General features: G+C 41.3%; 1 protein-coding gene across 6 annotated transcripts in view; it reads left to right on the plus strand.

Moving 5' to 3' along the window:
- Nucleotides 1–419: 419 nt before the first annotated feature.
- The window catches only part of MASTL (microtubule associated serine/threonine kinase like), a 32,865-nt gene continuing 11,555 nt past the window's right edge, over nucleotides 420–21,729 (plus strand). For all 6 annotated transcript variants that reach the window (XR_011381735.1, XM_051820966.2, XM_008268000.4 and 3 more), the window contains exons 1-8: nucleotides 420–749; nucleotides 5,119–5,256; nucleotides 11,796–11,935; nucleotides 12,236–12,324; nucleotides 14,604–14,710; nucleotides 15,022–15,172; nucleotides 16,827–16,999; nucleotides 19,638–20,759. Coding sequence is in view for 5 of the 6 variants with exons in the window: in XM_051820966.2 (XP_051676926.2) it covers nucleotides 564–749; nucleotides 5,119–5,256; nucleotides 11,796–11,935; nucleotides 12,236–12,324; nucleotides 14,604–14,710; nucleotides 15,022–15,172; nucleotides 16,827–16,999; nucleotides 19,638–20,759 (2,106 nt within the window). In the remaining variant the exon portion in view is untranslated. The remainder of the gene's footprint in view (nucleotides 750–5,118; nucleotides 5,257–11,795; nucleotides 11,936–12,235; nucleotides 12,325–14,603; nucleotides 14,711–15,021; nucleotides 15,173–16,826; nucleotides 17,000–19,637; nucleotides 20,760–21,729) is intronic.

Here is a 21,729-nt window from a genome sequence, read left to right on the forward strand (position 1 = left end):
ACTGGAGTCTCCGACCGCCGCTCTGGCGCGGGTCTTTGGCGGCGATGTATGGTGTCCCCGGTCTCCCTTCGATCTTAATCTCTCTCAGGTGACAGTGTATGAGAGCGGCAGATCGCCAGGCCGGCCTCCCGTTTCTCCACAGCTTCGGGCTTCCCTCAAACACCCTAGCGCCATTCCCGGCCATTGCTTCCACTCAGCTGCTTTCTGGGGTTCGCGTGGGCGTGAAATAACTGCCGGCCCTGACAGGGAAGAAGACGGGGGTCCAGCGGCTTTATTTGGAAAGTGGCGGCTCGTTCTGTCACTGTCCGCGTTCGCCGGGCTCCCGCACAAATGACGTCAGGGGCCGCCGGCGCCGCCCTCGTGGAGTCTGCGGCGGCAGCTCCCGGCCGCGCGCCGGCGCCTGGACCCCTGCGGCGCCCGCGGAGGGGCGGGGCAGCGCGGCGTGGTGACGTCACGCGCGGCGCGGGCGGAGCCTGACTTTGAACCCAGTTGGCGGGAGTGGCGGCTGAGGCTGGTCCCTCGGCGGCTGGCCCGCGGCAGTCTTCCGTCGGCGCTGTCCAGCCATGGAGCCCACCGCGGCCAGAGAGGATGAGCGTGGAGGGAGCGCGGCGGCAGGGGAGTGCGTGGATAAGATCCCGGTGCCACGGCCGCCGTCCATTGAGGAGTTCACCATCGTGAAGCCCATTAGCCGAGGCGCCTTCGGGAAAGTGTACCTGGGGCAGAAAGGCGGCAAGTTGTATGCTGTGAAGGTAGGACGCCTGGAAGGGGTCGCGGAGGGGAGGGCGCTGGCCGGAGCGAGTTTCCTATGTTCTTTTCCTCGGCTCAGTAGACAAAGAAAAAGCCAGGAAGCAATTTGTAAAAAAAAAAAAAAAAAAAAAAAAAAAAACTTTTATTTCATTGACAAGCGACAGTGAAGCGTCAGGTCCGAGAGGAGACCAGGCGGAGTGACCGACTGGGACGCTGGCTTGGAGGAGGTGCCCAGGGTTTTTAGGGCATTCCGATCTGTTCATGGAGTCATTCTTTGGGGGTGCGCATTGGACGGGGAGGGCGGGTTCAGCTGCTGTGTGTTGATTGGCTTGGAGCTCAACCGAGGTAGCGGTTGGGTCTCTTGAGACAGCCGGATTCTCCCTAGGGGCTCAGCCCCCTCCTCTGCTAGCTCTGGGTGGGAGATTGCAAGGGACTGATTTAAAAGTGCATGGTCCCACTTGCAGCACACGAAGCTGTGGTGGGGGAGACGCCGGCCGTCGGGCAGCCTGCTTGGGGAGGACATTCTACCTAGGTCTGCTGACTCCCTCAGCCCCACTGGACTGCCTCGGGTGCAGAAAGGGCGGCTTCAACCCTTCAGCCCTCATTCCTGTCCCATCGCACCTGTGGAATGCCTTGTCGGGGTGGCTGGGCTTGCCGAAGCCTGCCGAGAGCTAAAATTAAAATGTCAGCTACTGGGGCTGACATCCGGTGATCCAATCAACACTCGTTCCTCTGCCTTCCGGATCTCTGAAGTCATTCCTGAGTGCGAACAGCAAAACTGGCCACTCCCTGGCTAGTGGTAGCCAATGAGGAGACCCAGACCGAAAGCAAAGAGATTTTGGTCAGGTGGTTACGTCGTCCTTAGTCCAACAGGGCCTTCAAAACAAAGCTGTGAGTCACAGCCTAGACGTGACTTGAGTCCTGTTTCTGCATCCTACAGTTTTAAGTAGTTGGTGATTTTGTTTTCCCTGTGTGCGCTGACATACAGAATTGTTGAGAATTTTCTAGCACAGAAAAATGATTAATTTGTGCAGTGATTGACACTTTGGCTGTAACAGGAGGAAGCTTTTCTGATAAGTATGTTATGAAATTTTAAAATGTGTTACCTATGCATATTTTTGTGTGTCTTCTGGATCATTTTTTACTAATTTGGTCTTTACCAGGATTAAGTTTGGAACTTTCATTAAATTTTTAAATCACTTCCAGATTATATTTTAATTTATCCATTTGATATAGATTAAAACCTGACCTATAAAAACAAGAATTTCATTTAGCAAGCCTCTTTTTTTTTCTCTTCAATCTTTCCATTGTGGAATCTGTAGCATACTAATATTTAAAAAGCAATCTGAAATATGGCCTAAGTCAATTGCAGCAGTATGTGTCATTCTACTTAAAACATTTAAACCTGTATCTGAAGCTGTTCTGTCCACTTTTGATATTCATCGATCCCATAGTCTCAGGTGACTCAGATTTCAGCACTGAGGGAAGACATAAAGGCAACCAGAAGCCTGCCGTCTGTCCATGCCATTCCAACTTCCTGTTGGACATCGACAAGTGTATATCTAGGCCAGACCTCTGAACTGCATTGGCCTAAGCTTACGCCATCCTCTCCACCTGACTGCATAAATTCTGAGCCACCTGTACGTCCTCTGTCCATATAATATCACCACCATCATCCTTGGTCTTCACGCGAGAACCTTGTCATTTTAACTTTTCTCTACTTGATCTGTGTATCTCTCAACTATTCCTATCAATTCCATCTCTTCTGTCCTTTTTAACCCCTTCCTTTTCATTCCCAAGTCTGTCCAATGACAGGCCTTGTTTTCAAACTTTTTGATTTAGAGTGATACAACTCAGTACTGTTTAGTAAATTAAATAGCTGTATAACCTTTACTCCAGTTCAGTTGGAATATTTCTATTGCCACACTCCAAGTTCTGACTCAAGGTTTCCACTGTATCTTCCATATACCTTACACTGTAGCCACATCAGCAAGTGAATAATCTCTCAGTGCTGTGTGTTTCCCTGCCTCTGAGCTTCTGTTTCTGCTGGTTCCTCCTTAAGTACTTTTCTTTCACCTTTCTCTGTTTTCCTCCACCTATCATAATCATCTATTAAGGCCCCTCTCAGCTCCCCTTCAAACCATCCCCACCTTTCAGACCAGTCCCATTGGAATCCTTACTTGTTTACATGTTTCCAAGATTTGTGTTTCTCCTTCTACAGTGCTTACAGTCATTATCAGTTGTTGAAATGAAAATACCAATTCATTTGTTGAGTAGTCTTTGTAGCAGTGAACAGAACAACAATCCCTCACAGTGATTCCAAAATCCAGGAGAACGATGGGTGAAATCATGTTTCAGGGTTCTTTTTTGTTAGTCTTCCTCAGTATTTTTAAGTGAGGCAAACTTCCAACATTGTTCTTTCTGATTCTATTCCTATACAAGAAAGAATCAGAAGAAAAAAGTATATTTATACTTAAATATTAAGTGCCATTATTTCACACCCAGATTCTGAAGACTTCTTAGGAACATTAATATCTTGTGACTTTGTTATAAGAACTGCAAAGTAGAACTTTTTTCTTCTCAAAAATGATGTAAGAGCTGGCATTGTGGCACAGCAAATTAAATCGTCCCTTAAATCACATAAACCAGACTAGTGTCTGCTAATACTTATTGATAGAATTAAAAAGGAGAGAACAATAGGGATACACAGCAGATTCATAGAATGGCAGGTGTCCTAAACAGCACTCTGGCCTCAGAATCAGCCCTTAAGGCATGCGCATCTGGCTAAAAGCCCATGAAAGTATTTCAGGCATGGAAAGCCAAGACACTCTGGGGGAAAAAAAAAATAAAACAAAAAACTAAATGAAAGATCTCTGTGAGTGAGATCCCAGTAGAAAGAATGGGCCATCAAAGAAGGAGGTACCTTTCTTTGAAGGGAGGAGAGAACTTCCACTTTGACTGTGGCCTTGTCTAAATAAGATCGGAGTTGGTGAACTCAAGAGACTTCCATAGCCTTGGCAGCTCATGACAAGAGCCTCGGTTGATTACTGACATCATAAATAAGAGTGTCAATTGTTAAATCAACAACAGGAGTCACTGTGCACTTACTTTCCATGTAGAATCTCTGTCCTTAATGTGTTGTACTATGTGAATTAATGCTGTAACTAGTACTCAAACAGAACTTTATACTTTATGTGTCTGTGTGGGTGCAAACTGTTGAAATCTTTACTTAATATATACTAAATTGATCTTCTGTATATAAAGAGAATTGAAAATGAATCTTGATGTGAATGGGATAGGAGAGGGAGTGGGAGATGGGATGATTGCAGGTGGGAGGGAGGTTATGGGGGGAAAAAGCCACTATAATCCAAAAGTTGTACTTTGGAAATTTATATTTATTAAATAAAAGTTAAAAAATAAAATTAAAAAAAAATTGTCCCTTAAGTCACTGGCATCCCAGTAGAGTGCCAGTTTTAGTCTTGGCACTGATCCAGCTTCCTACTAACGTACCTGAGAAGGCAGCAATTGATGGCCCAAGTAATTAAGCTCCTGCCACTCTCTGCCCAGGAAGGCAGTAGAGGATGGCCCAAAATCCTTGGGCCCCTGCACCAGAAGAAGCTCCTGGCTCCTGGCTTCGGATCAGCGCAGATCCAGAGAGCTGGATTGGAAGTAGAGCAGCCGGGTCTCAAACCAGCACCCATATGGGATACCGGTGCTTCAGGCCTCAGGCCAGGGCATTAACCCACTGCGCCACAGTGCCAGCCCCTAAATAAACAAATATTTTTAAAAAGGAGGGAGGGCGGCGCTGTGGCTCATGGTGCCTGTGGCACCGGCATCCCATATGAGCGCCAGGTTCTAGTCCTGGTTGCTCCTCTTGCAGTCCAGCTCTCTGCTGTAGCTCGGGAAGGCAGTGGAGGATGGCCCAAGTGCTTGGGCCCTGCACCCGCATAGGAGACCAGGAGGTAGCACCTGGCTCCTGGCTTCGGATCAGTGCAGCACTGACCATAGTGGCCATTTGGGGAGTGAACCAACAGAAGGAAGACCTTTCTCTCTCTCTCTCTCTCTCTCTCTCTCTCTCTTTCTCACTATCTATAACTCTAGCTGTCAAATAAAAAAAAATAAAGCTTTAAAAAAAAAAAGAATTGATTCTTTTGCCATATACAAAAGTAAGTAGCTTTACCTTGAAATAGTGTTTTTGTTTGTTTTACCATATTAGCTGTTTTTCTGACAGTTTCCTAATGGCAATATGAGGTCCAAATGCCATCTACATATTTTCTCTTCTTGGAGTCTTTATGATGGTAAATTTGAAACCTGAGAATGCTTTGTAATAAAAAATAAAATGTAAGGTTTTATTATCATGTGTGATCACAGGTTGTCAAGAAAGCAGACATGATCAACAAAAATATGACTCATCAGGTCCAAGCTGAGAGAGATGCACTAGCACTGAGCAAAAGCCCTTTCATTGTCCACTTGTATTATTCCCTGCAGTCGGCAAGCAATGTCTACTTGGTAAGTAAATACTTTCACATTTTTTCTTTGTTTATTCAGTAATAACAAGTGCAATGTTTTTTGTTTGTTTTGTTTTGTTTTTATTTGACAGCTAGAGTTATAGAAAGTGAGAGGTAGAGACAGAGAGAAAGGTCTTCCTTCCGTTGGTTCACTCCCCAGATGGCCGCTACACTGTGCCAATCAGAAGCCAGGAACCAGAAGTCTCTTCCTGGTCTCCCATGGGGTGCAGGGCCCAAGCACTCGGGCCATCCTCCACTGCTATCCCAGGCCACAGCAGAGAGCTGGACTGGAAGAGGAGCATCCGGGACTAGAACTGGCGCCTACATGGTACGCTGGCACCGCAGGCGGAGGATTAACCTAGTGTGCCACGGCACCGGCCCCAGTGTAATGTTTTAAAAGCACACTGTTGAGGAAAGTACTTGGCCTAGCAGTTAAGACTCCCACATCCCATATCAGAGTGCCTGGGTTCAGGTCCTGGCCGTTGCTCCTGATTCCAGCATTCTGCTCATGCAGGCCCTAGAAAGCCAAAGAGGATGTTCAAGTAGTTGAGTCCCTGCCACCCATGTGGGTGACCTGGATTAAGTTCCTAGCTCCCAGCTTCCATCTGATCCAGCCCCAGCTCTTGCAGGCATTTGGAAAGTGAACCAACAGATGGAAGTTCCTTATCTCTGTCTCTCTCACTCTGCCTCTCAAATAGTTGTTTTTTTGTTTGTTTTGTTTTGTTTTGTTTTGTTTTGTTTTAAAAAGACCATGTCGTGGCCAGCGCTGTGGCGTAGTGCAAAAAGCTCCCGCCTGCAGTGCCAGCATCCCATATGGGCGCCGGTTCAAGTCCCGGCTGCTCCACTTCCAATCCAGCTCTCTGCTATGGCCTAGGAAAGCGGAAGAAGATGGCCCAAGTACTTGGGCCCCTGCACCCACATGGGAGACCTGGAAGAGGCTCCTGGCTCCTGGCTTTGGATTGGCGCAGCTCCACCTGTTGCAGCCAATTAAGGAGTGAACCATCGGATGGAAGACCTCTCTCTCTCTCTCTTTTTCTCTCTCTCTCTCTCTCTCTCTCTCTCTATGCCTCTCCTCTCTGTATAACTCTGACTTTCAAGTAAGTAAAATAAATCTTAAAAAAATAAATAAATAAACATGTCAAGAGGAGGCATATAGCCTAGTGGTTAAGATGTCTGCATCCTGGGGCTGGTACTGTGGGCTAAGCCTCCACCTGTGCCACCAGCATCCCATATGGGCACTGGTCTGTATCCTGGCTGCTCTTCCAGTCCAGGTCTCTGCTATGGCCTGGGAAAGCAGTAGAAGATGGCCCAAGTGCTTGGGCCCCTGCACCTGCATGGGAGACCCAGATGAAGCTCCTGGCTTCTGGGCTCAGATCAGCTCAGCTCTGGCCGTTGGGGTCATTTGTGGAGTGAACCAGCGGAATGAAAGACCTTTTTCTCTCTGGCTGTACCTCTCTCTGTAACTCTGTTTTTAAAATAAATAAGTATTTTTAAAAAATATGTACAATAGAACTAAAATTTGGCATAAACAAGGAATGATGGGTTTGGGATAGATGGACTTTGAGAGGTGTTTTCCTTTTATTTAAAGCAGCTGCTCACACTCAGTTACTACTTTTTTTGTTTGTTTGTTTGAAAGGCCACAATGGCCAGAGCTGAGCTGAACCAAAGTGAGAAGCCAGGAGCTTCCTCCAGGTCTCCCATGTGGGTGCAGGGGCCCGAGCACTCGGGCCATCTGCTGCTGCTTTCCCAGGCCATAAGCAGAGTGCTGGTTAGGAAAAGGAACAGCCGGGACAGGAACCAGCACACATATGGGATGCTGACACATCAGGCAGAGGCTTAGTCTACTATGTCACACCATCAGCCCCCCCCCTTTTTTTTTTGACAAACCACAGTTGGTTAACTATATGAAGAAATGTGAACTTACTATAAATACTGCTCTTCTGTCTCATCTTTTTTGATGGCTGCATAGAATTCTGTGGAATTAATCATTAATTCCATTGTTTCTAGGTTTTTATTTTTCTAAGCAATGCTGCAGTGAATACCTAAGTATTCGTTATAATACCTGGTTGTAATAAACTCGTCTATGCAGCAAGATCCTAGGAATAAGGATCCGGAGTGAGGATACAAATTTGCATTAGGATTCACCGTCAAAGCAAGGTTAAAGAGAGCCACCCCAGGAGATCCCTAGGTCTTGATTCTGAGAAAGCACAAGATAGCAATCTGATTTCTAGGATATTTGCTGTCTGAGTGAGTCAAAAGACATATATGTATGTAAGTATTTTTGCCATCTTGGCAAACTGTGGCCCATGGGCCAAATCCAGCTCACTGTCTATTTCTTTGAAGACCCCTTAAATATAATAAATTCATACATTTCAGTGGAATATTATATAATTTAAACTTGGTATCTTTGGGGGCCAGTGTTGTGGCACAGCTGGCATCCCATATGAGCGCTAGTTCAATTCCTGGCTGATCTGCTTCTAACCCAACTCTCTGCTAATGTACCCCAGAAGGTAGCAGTGGATGGCCCAAGTACTTAGATCCCTTGTACCCATATGGGAGATCCAGATGGAGTTCTAAATTTCAGACTTGGGCCTATCCCAACCCTGGCCATTGCAGCCATTTGGGGAGTGAACCAGTGAATAAAAAATACTTCTCTTTGTCTCTCCATCTCTCTGTAACTCTGCCTTTCAAATAAATAAAATCCTGTCTACAGATATTGACTAACCTGTATGTACCAGAGGAACTACTGACCTGAAAAGGAAAGAAATAATCTTGTTTTATTAAGTTGTTAGAAGACAGTATGTCTTCTCACCTTTTAAATTTTAAGCAAGAATTACTTATTTTCATTTTATTTGAAGGACAGAGAAAGAGATATATCTTCCATCCGCTGATTCACTCCTGAATTGCCCACAACAGGCAGAGCTGGACCAGGCAGGGGCCAGGAACCCAGAACTCTGAGTCTCCCAGGTTTGTGCAGGGACCCAACTTCATGAGCTGTAATCTGCTACCTCCCAGAGTGCACGATAGCAGGAAACTGAACTGGAAGCAAAAGAACCAGGACTGAAACCCAGGTACTCCAGCGTGGGATGTGGACATCCTAAGTGGTATCTTAACCACTGTGCCAAAACCCTGCCCGAGAGGTGGTACTTATAACTTAAAACTATTAGTGGCTGGCATTGTGGCACATCCCATATCAGAGTGCTGGTCTGAGTCCTGGGTACTTTGCTTCCCATCCAGCTTCCTGTTGATGCCCCTGGGAAGGCAGCAGAAAATGGTTCAAGTATTTGGACCTCTGCCACCCATGTAGGAGACCCGGATGGAATTCCTGGTTCCTGGCTTTGATCTGGCTCAGACAGACCTGACTATTATGGCCATTTAGGGATTGAACCAGCAGATGCAAGATCTCTCTCTCTCTCTCTCTCTCTCTCTCTCTCTCTCTCTCTCTCTCAAGTAAATAAATCTTTGGGGGGGGGGGACTATAGAATACCTTAGAGAATAAACAACTGTAATGCATACAAAGAATAATAAGATATGAATTCAGGTAGGAATAGTGGTCATATAATGCCCAATCTTCTTTGAAAGTTTGTTAAGGAACAGCTTATTTATATAGCCTCAAAATACAAGCAATGGTTTCCCCGATTCCATGACAGATACATATATCTATACACATATACTATGCTTATTCCTGTACATACATACCTGTAACAAAGGTTACTTTATAAGTTAGGCACAGTATGAGATTACCAATAATAAGTAATAATAAAATAGAACAGTTATAGCAGTATACTATAATAAAAGTTATGTAAATGTGCTCTCTATATCAAAACATCACATTGTGCTGTTCTTACCCTTGTGATGCTGTCAGATGACAAAGTATTTACTGCTTGTCTTTGATGTATCTGAATTGCCAGCAATACTACTCTTGACATTAGGGTCATTACTAAGTAAAATAAGGGTCACTGGAACACACCATACCACTATGGTCCAACTGACAACCATAATGGCTACCGAGTGATTAACAAACAGGTGGTATATACAAGGAGTATTTGCCAAATAAAGGGATGACTCATGTCCTAGATGGCATGAGATTTCTTCATGCTACGCAGAATGGCACTTCTTTCACAACTTATGAATTGTGTATTTCTGGAATTTTATGTTTTCAGACCATGGTCATCCTTCACTAACTGAAACCTTGGAAAGTACATCTGTGGGTAGGAGGGTACTAATGAGTCTCCCTACAGATTACTCATTAATTACAAAGGGAGAAAGGTACTGCCTCAGTGGAGAAATCCAGGAGTCACCACCTTAAGCAAAGGATCAACTAATGGGACAAACTGCCATTAGGTGCCTTCTCTGGTGCGAGTCACCCAGAAGGACTCACCATCATTTATGTAGCACTTCTACCAAGACGCATAACTTGAGTCAAATGGAGAAGTAATCACACAACACCAAACTGAAGGATTTCTATACATAGGCCTACACTCTTCAAAAATGTAAGAAACACTGAAAAACTTCCCCAGATTAAAGGATACTAAAGAGACTTAACAACAAAATGCCATGTGTGATCCTGGCTCGGGAATAGGATATGAGGAGGACAAAAAGGTAGAAAAAAGGTAGAACTCTGAGATGGTCAGTAAAATTTGAAACTGGATATATATTGAGTGTTAGTTTCATATCGGTGTTTTCACTCAATTTTTTGTACTATGAAAAAAAAAAATCTAGGACTGGCGTTGTGACACAGCAGCTTAAGCCACTGCTTTTGATGCTCACATGCCATATCTGGGCACCAGTTCAAGTCCCAGCTGCTCCACTTCTGATCCAGCAACTTGCTAATGCACCTGGGAAAGCAGTGGAAGATGACCCAAGTCCTTGTGACCCTGTCACCCTTGTGGGAGACCTGGAGGTTTGGCCTGGCCCGGCCCTGGCTGTTGTGGGTGTTTGGGGCAGATGGAAGATCTCTCTTTCTCTCTTGTCCTCTGTCACTCTGCCTTTCAAATGAATAAATCTTTAAAAACAAAAAAAAAAGTTAGGGCAGTCATTAGGCACAGCAAAGACACCACTTAGGACATCTGTATCCCATATTGGAGTACCTACTTCAAGTACTGGCCTCTCCGCTTCTGATGCATCCCTTGCTAATGTGCACCCTGGGAAGCAGCAGGTGATGGCTCAGTTATTTGGGTTCCTGCCACCCATGTGGAAGACAAAGGTTGAGTTTCAGCTTCCTGACCTAGTCCTGCCTGTTGCATGTAATTGGGAAATGAACCAGCAGATGGAAGCTCTCTCTCTGTAGCATCTCATTCTCTATCTCTCTGCCTTTCAAATAAATAAAAATACAGTTAAAAATTTTTAAATGTTGTTAGAAGATACATGAAAGAAAATGTAGTAATGGCGACCGGCACCGCAGCTCAATAGGCTAATCCTCCACCTGCAGCGCCAGCACACCGGGTTCTAGTCCCAGTCGGGGCGCTAGATTCTGTCCCGGTTGCCCCTCTTCCAGGCCAGCTCTCTGCTGTGGCCAGGGAGTACAGTGGAGGATGGCCCAAGTGCTTGGGCCCTGCACCCCATGGGAGACCAGGATAAGTACCTGGCTTCTGCCATCGGATCAGCGCAGTGCGCCGGTTGCAGCGCGCCGGCCGTGGCGGCCATTGGAGGGTGAACCAACGGCAAAAGGAAGACCTTTGTCTCTGTCTCTCTCTCTCACTGTCCACTCTGCCTGTCAAAAAAAAAAAAAAAATTAAAAAAAAATAAATAAAAAGAAAATATAGTAATGGCAAGTGGTAACCTTTTCAACTTTATTCTCAAATTATTCAACAAAAATTTTAAATTTACATGTCATTACTAGGTTTGCTAATGTTACTTGTTTTTGAAAATTAAATATTTTAACCTAAACAAAATATATATATAAAATAAATAATAGTTGTGTTGGTTTATAATGTAAATATACTAATATGTAAAGATTAAAGATTTTATTTGCATACTTGTGTATGTGGAAAAGAAGAAAGCAAATGTGGAAAAATGCCAACAATGGGTGCATTTAGATAAAAGGTCAGGGCTGGGCCAGACCAAATCCAGAAGCTAGAAGCTAGGAGCTTCTTCCTGGTCTTCTGCATGGGTACAGGGGCCCGAGGGTTGGGCCATCCTCTGTTGCTTTTCCAAGCACATTAGCAGGGAGCTGGATCAGAAGTGGAGCAGGGGACCGGCGCCCTGCCACCCTCATTGGAGACCCAGATGGAATTCTGGGCTCTTGCTCTTTGCCTTGTCCGGCGGCAGCAGTTGTGAGCATTTGGGAAGTGAACCAGTGGATGGAAGACCTCTCTCTCTGTCTCTCTGTGTTTCCTCCTGTCTCTTTGTCACTTTGCCTATCAAATAAATAAGTAAATCTTTTTTAAAACATTATATGGCAATATGAATAAGCCTGGTATTCATATATAATGAGCGATAGTGACAAAAATATGTATTGCTATAGAACCATTAAAATATATATCTGCAATACCCAAATATTACAATCTTGTTGTCACAACCTTAAATTCCTTTCACTAGGTAATGGAATATCTTATTGGTGGAGACGTTAAGTCCCTTCTACACATCTATGGTTATTTTGATGAAGAAATGGCTGTGAAGTACATTTCTGAAGTAGCACTGGCTCTAGACTACCTTCATAGACATGGAATCATCCACAGGTAAAGAACGACTGCTCTCCAAACTGTTGCTTAAAAATATAATCATTTGAATTACATATTTACTCTCAAATGTCTGTTGGAAACACTTGCCTATGTTTCCAAAGATGTTTTATTTTCATGGTTATTTTCTGCAGTTTTCAAAGTCACTAATGAGTTCTTTTATTTTACAGGAGTTAAATAAGAGTTTGCCTCTTTTGAGTCTGTGTGTCTGTCTGTCTGTCTTCTTCCATCTCTCTTGCCACAATAGTCTAGCAAAACTAGCACTTTATAAATGACTTACTCTTTGCCTTTTACATGCAGGGATCTGAAACCAGACAATATGCTTATTTCTAATGAGGGTCATATTAAACTGACAGATTTTGGCCTTTCCAAAGTTACTTTGAATAGAGGTAAGAAAAATTGCAGGTAAGTGCCTTTCAAAAGTCCAGCACATTTTAGAGACAGAATTTTATTATCTAACATTGTTTTGTTGGTTTTTAGTAAATAAAATATGATAGTTATTTATTCTAAAATATGTTAGAAAGGTATCATAGTTTTTCTTCCATTGAAAATGAAAAATGGGATTGATTATTCGTGAATTCTTTTCTAAAGATTTAATTATTTTTATTTGAAAGTCAGAGATACAGAGAGAACAAGATCTTCCGTTCACTGGTTCACTCCCCAAATGGCTGCAATGGCCAGGGTTGGGCCAGACTAAAGCCAGGAGCCAGGAGTTTCTTCTGGGTCTTCCATGTGGGTGCAGGGACCCAAATATTTGGGCCATCTTCCACTGCTTTCCCAGGCTATTGCAGAGAGCTAGATCAGAAGAGGACCAGCAGGGACACAAACTGGTGCCCAGATGGGATGTCAGCACCACAGGCAGAGACTTAACCCACTACTCCACAGTGCCAGCCCCGCAGCATTATTTCTAATAGGGAGGAACTAATAGTTACTTTAAAAAAAAAAAAAAAAAAGATTATTTATTTGAAAGAGTTACACAGAGAGAGGAGGAGCAGAGAGACAGGTCCTCCATCCAATGGTTCACTCCCCAACTTGCTACAACGGCCAGAGCTGTGGGATCTGAAGCTAGGAGCAAGGAGCTTCTTCCAGGTCCCCCACATGGATGCAGGGGTCCAAGGACTTGGGCCTTCTTTTACTGCTTTCCTAGGCCATAGCAGAGAGCTGGATTGGAAGAGGAGCAGCTGGGTCTCCTGGGACTAGAACCCGTGCCCATATGGGATGCCGGTGCTTAAGGCCAAGGCATTAACCTGCTGCGCCATAGCACCAGACCCTCTAATAGTTACTTTTAAAAGTTCATCATAGGGGCCAGCACCATGATGCGTTAGGTTAATCCTCTGCCTGTGGTGCCGGCATCCCATATGGGCGCTGGTTCTAGTCTGAGTTGCTCCTCTTCCAATCCAGCTCTCTGCTGTGGCCTAGGAAAGCAGTAGAAGATGGCCCAAGTCCTTGGGCCCCTGCACCCACGTGGGTGACCTGGAAGAAGCTCCTGGCTTCGGCCTGACCCGGCCCAATGTGGCCATCTGGGGAGTGAAACAGCAGTTGGAAGTCCTCTCTGTCTCTACCTCTCTCTCTTTCAAATAAATAAAATAAAATTTAAAAGTTCATAGAAACATGGATATATGAAAGTGTTGGTTTAGGAGTTTATTGAAGTCTTTATTTAAAAAGAGAGATAAACAGTAACCTACCATTGAGATTTTAAGTTATAATTATTGGAATATACATGTAAGTTTGCCATTCTTTATTTGGGGTACAAGGTTTAAACACTTGTAAATAGCTAAAAGTTTTCTCTAAGTTTAGTGAGCTAATGTGGGAGCTTTTGGAGTCTTAATTAATCTCATGTATTTCACTGCAAAAATACTAATAGTTGAATACAAATGATATGAGATGCCACTAAGTATGTTCATTAATTTATCATAAATTCTTTTTAAATTAGCTTCCTAAAATCTAAACATTTATGAATTGTGAAACAAATCTGACTCTATTGTAATATCACAAATGAAGAAATATTTGTATTAGGATACTGTTGGTAAATTTAAATTTATTTTAAGTTTTATTTGTAAAATATTTTTGAGATTATTATGACCTGTTCTTGTTGCTTTATCATTGTGATCAAGAAATAAAATCCAATACATTTAATCTTTCAGTATGCTTTTTAAATTCCTATGCCACATACAGAATATTAGATTTTTGTTATCATTTTTGATATCTAAGAATAGTACAATATATGTGTCACTGTTGAATTACTTTAAAATATACACTGAAACATGCTAATAATCTGTTAAAATAAGTCTTGACCTAGGCTTAAACATAATAATTAACATGAAAAGCCCATAATTTGAGTTAATTCCTTACTGTCTTCTTTTGCAATATTTGCTTTACCAAAAAATAAAACTCATTTTTTTAGTAACCAAGTACTTCTTGAAAAGCTGGTAGGATTTGGTATCATTTCTCTATGTTCTCTTCATTCCAGAGCAAGATGGTGTTCCACCAAATGTTTAAATTATTTTAATACATTGATGAATTGCATATGCTTTCTCTGTGGTGTATTTTTCCTATACAAGCCAGTTTTTGTAGGTGATGGGCAAAGTTCACAGTACATGATTATTGTCTGAGTCAATGACAATTACAGATTTTAGAGAAGTATATATGTTGTTCTTTGAATGCGTAGATATCAATATGATGGATATCCTTACAACACCTTCAATGGCGAAACCTAGGCAAGATTATTCAAGAACCCCAGGACAAGTGTTATCTCTCATCAGCTCTTTGGGATTTGTAAGTATTTGCTAAAAAAAAAAAAAAAAAAACTCTCATAAACTAGCATTTTATGGTAACTATTTAAAATATAGCCTTCCCCTTTAAAAAACAAAGTTATTAAAATCATGGCAGATGATGCTCTGATATGGGCTGCCAGCGTCACAAGTGGTGGTTTACCCTGGCTCCACTACAACACCAGCCCCCAAATATCAAGTATGAGCAGTCACTTTGATTGTTTGTCTGCTTAGGTGGTATAACAGTCTATATTCTTAGGTCTTTTGTGAAGGTAAATCTTTCAGCATTTGTTTTTATTTTTCTCCATTCAATAGTGCACACCAGTTGCAGAAAAAAACCAAGACTCTGCAGATATCCTTTCAACCCATCTATCTGAAACATCACAGCTTTCTCAGGGATCAGTCTGTCCTATGTCCACAGACCAAAAGGATACAGCTCCTTATCCTAGCAAGCTACTAAAATCATGTGAGTATAAAAGGAAAGATAGCTTGTTGAGTATAAAAGCAAAGATGGTTTCTATAAAAGGAAAGATCCATTATGTCTTTGGAAGAACAAAATATTTTGAATTTTTTTAAAAATCTAATAACCAGTAATTTTAAAACTGTAAATATTTTATCAGTCTGTGGCATTTCTCTATTTCATTATGTAAATGCCATTTCTGACTGACTGTGGCAGATCCCTAACAGAATAAAATGTCTAGCATATTAGATATCCTTCAGTTACTTATAATATGGAATAATCATTGGATAAATTTCATTGTACAAAGTCTGGAAATCTCGTATCATCTGGAGAAAATGTAGTACCTGCAGTATATGTGTCTTTAAAAGTTATCTCCAAAATATTTTACACAGCTTAAATTAAAAAACTTGAAGTCATGATATTTTTTACATACAATAAATGTCAATTGCCAAATAATGAGGAAGACAATAGAACAACTTAATTAATATAGCATGTGACTTTACCTTAATAATTTAGTGACAGTGGACAATCTAGTTCTCTTGGTCTTTATCTTAGGAATGTGAATAATGCTTTGAAGGATGACCAATATTAGTTGTTTTCATAGATGTGACCTCATTTTCATTTTGATCCTCAACAAATCTGAACAGATCTAGGAAATATAAAGTATCATCTCCTTTTTACAAATGAAAGTATGTAAAAATATTTAATTACTCACGGATAGATGGGTAGGCTAAGTCCTGAGTGCAAATATAATTCCCTTTCCACTGAGCCTTTCTTCTAAATTTGATATGTCTTACTTCTTCTGTCAGATGTATGTGGCTGACCAAAAATATATAGCCAAGATAAACAGATGACTGTTAAAATATTAAGTATACAGATGTTCTTTCTAGCATTATTCTTCACGTAAAATAATTCCATCTCTCTTGCATTTCTCTTTTTGGGAAGGAGAATATATATGGAATCTTTCTATCCCTATATTATGTTCTTGACACAGTTGTCATATTGGGTCTCATGAGCTGAGGGGCAACCATTTTTAGCACTATTTTATTCACTTACCTACTTACATGAAGTAGGTATCATGTAAATGGTGCTGTCTTATTGTATTGGCTCACTGTTTGCCAATTAACCATTGCTTATTGCTATATACAGTAGTATTAAGGAAATCCTTTACAAATATGTATAATTCACATTTGTAAGCATATAAACTTCACTATTATAATAAAGCCTTAGTTTTAATTAAATACAACTGGAATTTAGTAAATTCAGTCATATTCTTTCCTTATGTTACATCAATAATGTTATCAATAAATCAACATTGATCAAGTATAGTTTCAAATTGGATCATATATACTCAAAATTGATATCTTCCTAATTATGAATTAATTCTCTTGTCCTGAATTTTACTTTAGCAGTGTTTAAGGGGGCTTTGTTTTGTTCTAACTTTGAGAGAAGTGCTTACATTGGTGACTGTTTACATATCCAAACATAATGGGAAACTTGCTGGAAACACCTGTAGCCATCTTGTGGCCTGGGTAGTGTTTACAAAGAAGTAGTTTTGATATGCAATACCTAATACCATTGCCTAATTATCTGGAAAGATTCAGGTTTAGTGAACTAAGAAAGCAGTAACATAATCTTCAACAATTTTTTTTCTCTGCAGATCTTGAAACACTTGCCTCCAACCCAGGAATGCCTGTGAAGTGTCTAACTTGTAATCTGCTCCAGTCTAGGAAAAGGCTGGCTACATCCAGTGCCAGTAGTCAGTCTCACACTTTCGTGTCCAGTGTGGAATCAGAATGCCACAGCAGTCCCAAATGGGAAAAAGATTGTCAGGTAAGAGGGAAATGTCTCTTACCCCAAACCAATTAGGTATGTCCAGTGAATGCTGGAGACACTATAATTTTTCAAATATATTCCATAGGAAATTGTTCCATGAATGACTGTCAAAGTATTATCCAGAGTTCTTCATTTGCTTCTACATTCTGTCAAATTTGTCTGAAATGGTTCACTTCTTATTCAGTTGGGAACTTGTTCTTGCTTGGTATACAATGAGGTTCTTGCATTAAATGGACAGTGATTGTCCAGCTTCTAGGCATCTAGGTGGGTTTTCTTTTTAAACTCCCTAAAGTGATACAGAACTTAGCTTGTTTTCCTATGTGTCATTTTAAAACTTGTATTACCTTCCTCTATACTGTTTTCCACCAGCTTCTCATTTAATAGAAAAATAACACTTAAGAAGCAACACTACAAAGGTCATGTGATTTAGCCCTTAAAAAGTTGTCTATTCTGAGGAGATTGCTTACCAAATTAATAGATTTAAATTATTTAAATTTATTTGTATATTCTATATTTGGCGTTAAAGGTGATAGGGACTGAAAGTGAAAATAATAATAAAATCTCCTTCATAGAATGCTGGTAAAAACAAGTTTTGTTTAGAATTAAGCTTGCTTTTGATAAAATAATTTGGATTATTTTTGTTTCTTATTCTCAGTAATATGATTTTCATCATTATTGTTTTATATGGTATGATATGACCAAGATCAAATTCATTTTGGTGAAGACAGGATTTCTTGGTATTTTTTTGACTCTCCTTACAGACTGTAGTATAGGATTTATCAACAGATTTCCATTCCTAGTACCATTCTACCTTATCCAATTCTTATTCATTCCATTATAAGAATAATTCTTATTCTCATTCCATTTTTATTCAAAAACATATTACATACTATTTCAAGCGATCGACAATCTTTGAAAAATTCAAGAAAGATGAACTTATGTGAAGTGATACAATTTATATTAACAGGATTTTTAGCCCGTAATTTTGTATTGACCAGACTTCAAGCTCTGCATTTGCATTTTGCATCAAACTGCATTTTGCTCTTCAAAATAGAATTTTCCATACCCCCATTGCAAAGCAGCTTTATAGAATGTAGCCTAGTTATTGAGTCCAAGTTCTTTGGCTCATTTGCAAAAAGAAATGAGACCTCTGTGCAGCCCACATAAGTTTTAGTGGAGGGTCTATGCTTAAGCATAAGGGGGACAGCACTGTGGAACAGCTCAATGAGAGGAGCTTGGCAGGGTTTTTTTTTTTTTTTTTTTTTTTTTTTGACAGGCAGAGTGGACAGTGAGAGAGAGAGACAGAGAGAAAGGTCTTCCTTTGCCGTTGGTTCACCCTCCAATGGCCGCTGCGGCCGGCACGCTGCGGCCGGTGCACCGCGCTGATCCGATGGCAGGAGCCAGGAGCCAGGTGCTTTTCCTGGTCTCCCATGGGGTGCAGGGCCCAAGCACCTGGGCCATCCTCCACTGCACTCCCGGGCCACAGCAGAGAGCTGGCCTGGAAGAGGGGCAACCGGGACAGAATCCGGCGCCCCAACCGGGACTAGAACCCGGTGTGCCGGCGCCGCTAGGCGGAGGATTAGCCTAGTGAGCCGCGGCGCGGGCCGGCAGGGGTTTTTACCCAGGTGTGGTAGTTTCCCCACAGCACATGGCACTTCAGTCTGTTCCTAGATGGGAGTTCTGGCTCATTCCACTCGGCACATGCGACTTTGGTTGGCACTGGGTGTTCTGTACTGCCTGCTGGGGTTTTCTGCATACAACACACTCAAAATAGCACTGTTGTTCACTCCCACCACCCCACGAAGATCACTTGTCCGGTTGCATTGGGGCTACTGTGGGCATGCATGCAGGTTGGGGAAGTGTCTAACAGGGCAGTAGGTGATCTTTTGTGGTTCTGGTCTGGCCACTTCTTTGTTCAAGATTTTGTTTAGTGCCAGAGATGGACACTTGTCAGGTCAAGAGGGTCTTGATTTAGTGAGTCCTATTTATATCGTGCCTCAGCAAACTTTGCTTTATATTTTGCTTATATTGCCTGTTTTGTCCTATTTAAGTAACATGTAATATATTAACAAAATAAGTATTACAGGGTAATAGATTTAAATTTTAGACCAGTATTTCACTCAAAATATTATGTATAAGTTTACATTACAAGTATTTATATTTCTTTCTGATTATGTTATCATTGTTCTCTTGTTCCATTTTAAAGTGGGAATAGATAGCATAGTAGTTTAAGGAGCCATTTATTCCACCCAAGTGGACAAAAGTTAAAATGTCAAAAAAGTGGCCGTCATTGTGGAGCAGGGTGTTAAGCCACTGCCTGCAGCTCTGGCATCCCATATGAGCACTGGTTTAAGTCCTGGTTGCTCTGCTTCCAATCCAGCTTCCTACTACTTGGGCCCCTACACCCATGTGGGAGACCCAGATGGAGTTCCAGGCTCCTGGCTTGAACCTGGCCTACCCACTATCTTTGTGGCTATTTGGGGAATGAGCCAGTAGATGAAAGATCTGTCTCTCTTTCTCCTTCTCTCACCCTTGCTGTAACTCTGCCTTTCAATAAATCTTTTAAAAAGTTTTTTTTAAATGTCAAAGAATATCAATTTTATATAACTAAAAAAAGTATGTTTTCCCTTTTTAGGAAAGTGACGAAGTATTGGGCTCTACAGTCATGAATTGGAACACTGCTGAAAAGTTATGCACAAAATCTACAAGTGCTATTGATCTTGAGTTAGCGCTTTCTCCTATTCATAACAGCAGTACCATTCCTGCTGCTGAAAGTTCTTGTGGAAACCTTGCCAAAAAAGGCATCTCCGAGGATGTTTCTTGGGAAACAAGAGAACTGGATGTCTGTAATATAGATATGGCCTCTGACACAAGGCAGTCTGATTTCCATCAGTCAGATCAGTGGGCTGTGGATTCCGGTGGTCTCTCTGAAGAGCACCTTGGGAAAAGAAGTTTAAAAAGGAATTTTGAGTTGGTTGACTCCAGTCCTTGTCAGGAAATTATACAGAATAAAAAAAATTGTGTAGAGTATAAGCACAGTAGTGAAATGATAGATTATTGTACAAATCAAAGAACAGGCTTAACAGCTGAAGTCCAGAACCTTAAACTGTCGGCATATAGAAATTGGCAAAATGATTGTGCCAATAAGGAGAACATTGCCAATTCTTACATTGATAAACAACAAACACCGGAAAGATTACCCATACCGATAATAGCAAAAAATCTGATGTGTGAACTGGATGAAGATTGTGAAAAGAATAACAAGAAGGACTATGGAAGCTCTAATTGTCTGTGCTTAGATGATGATAAAACTTCCAAAAGTATTTGTATGGATTCTGATTCATCTTTTCCTGGAATTTCTGTAATGGAAAATTCATTGGAAAGGCAGTGCTTAGATCCAGATAAAAGCATCAAAGAATCCTCTTTTGAAGAGTCAAATATTGAAGATCTACTTACTGTATCACCAAACTGCCAAGAGAATACTTTGCCAAAAGGTGATGAGGACATGACTGTCCAGGATGGTAACCAAAAAATGCTAGCTCCTTCTTCCGAGGTGTTGAAAACAGTAACCCTGTCTAAAAGGAATGCTGTAGCTTTCCGAAGTTTCAACAGTCATATTAACACGTCTAACAACTCAGAACCATCCAAAATGAGCATTACTTCTTTAGACACAATGGATATTTCATGTGCGTATAGTGGTTCATATCCCATGGCTATAACCCCTACACAAAAAGGAAGATCCTATATACCATACCAGGTAGGGTGTAACTTTGTACTCTGTATTTTTGCAAGCTAAACTTTTAAGATAAACATTTGCCTCTCAACTAGACTATGTGACATTAGTTATATAGTTCTCCTTGTTAAGAATCTATGGATTGTTAGAACTTTTCGTGTAGAAAAGTAAAGCTAGTGGTAATAATGTTGTTATTAACTACATAATAATCTATATAGCTCTATACACTTTTCTTTAAAAAATATGATCACATATTTGCACTTGATCCCAGTAGAGCTCTAAGAGTACTTCAAAAAGTTCATACTGGGGCCAGCGTCATGGGCACAGCAGGTTAAGCTGCTGCCTGTAACACCAGCATCCCATTTCTGCACCGATCTGAGTCCCAACTGCTCCACTTCTGATTCAGCACCTTGCTTATGTGCCTGGGAAAGCAGCAGAAGCTGGTACAAGTAATTGGGCCCCTGCTACCCACATGGGAGACTTGGATGGAGTTCCTGGTTCCTGGCTTTGGCCTGGCCCACCCCCAGCCTTGCCCAGTCCTGGCCATTGAGACCATAGCAGTGAATCAGAAGACAAAAGATCTCTGTCTCTGTAACTTTGCCTTTCAAGTAAATAAGTAAGTCTTAAAAGAGAGTTCATAGAAAATACATATTATGAAAAAAATTATGCATAGATTATAAGATTTTTTATACCAAAATAAATATGTTTTAATTACATTTTCAGTGAACTTTTTGAAGTACTTTTGTATGAGGTACAACATTTAAGTCCATTCTACCTTACTGCCTGCCAAGGATATTTAGTTGTCCTTTTATAGAAAAAAGTTGAAAAACATATATTTCAAATCTTGTTTGTTTCTATTTTCTATACTTAGATTTCTATAAACCCATAGTTTCTTTCATTTCTTCCTATGGAGAGATGTAATATAAAAACTATAAACCCTGAATTTAAATGAAGGGACTTAGAAGTCCCTTAACCTCAGAGACTTTGTTTTTCC

This window comes from Oryctolagus cuniculus, chromosome 13 (assembly GCF_964237555.1).
Source record: "Oryctolagus cuniculus chromosome 13, mOryCun1.1, whole genome shotgun sequence".
In the NCBI taxonomy this organism is placed as follows: domain Eukaryota; kingdom Metazoa; phylum Chordata; class Mammalia; order Lagomorpha; family Leporidae; genus Oryctolagus; species Oryctolagus cuniculus.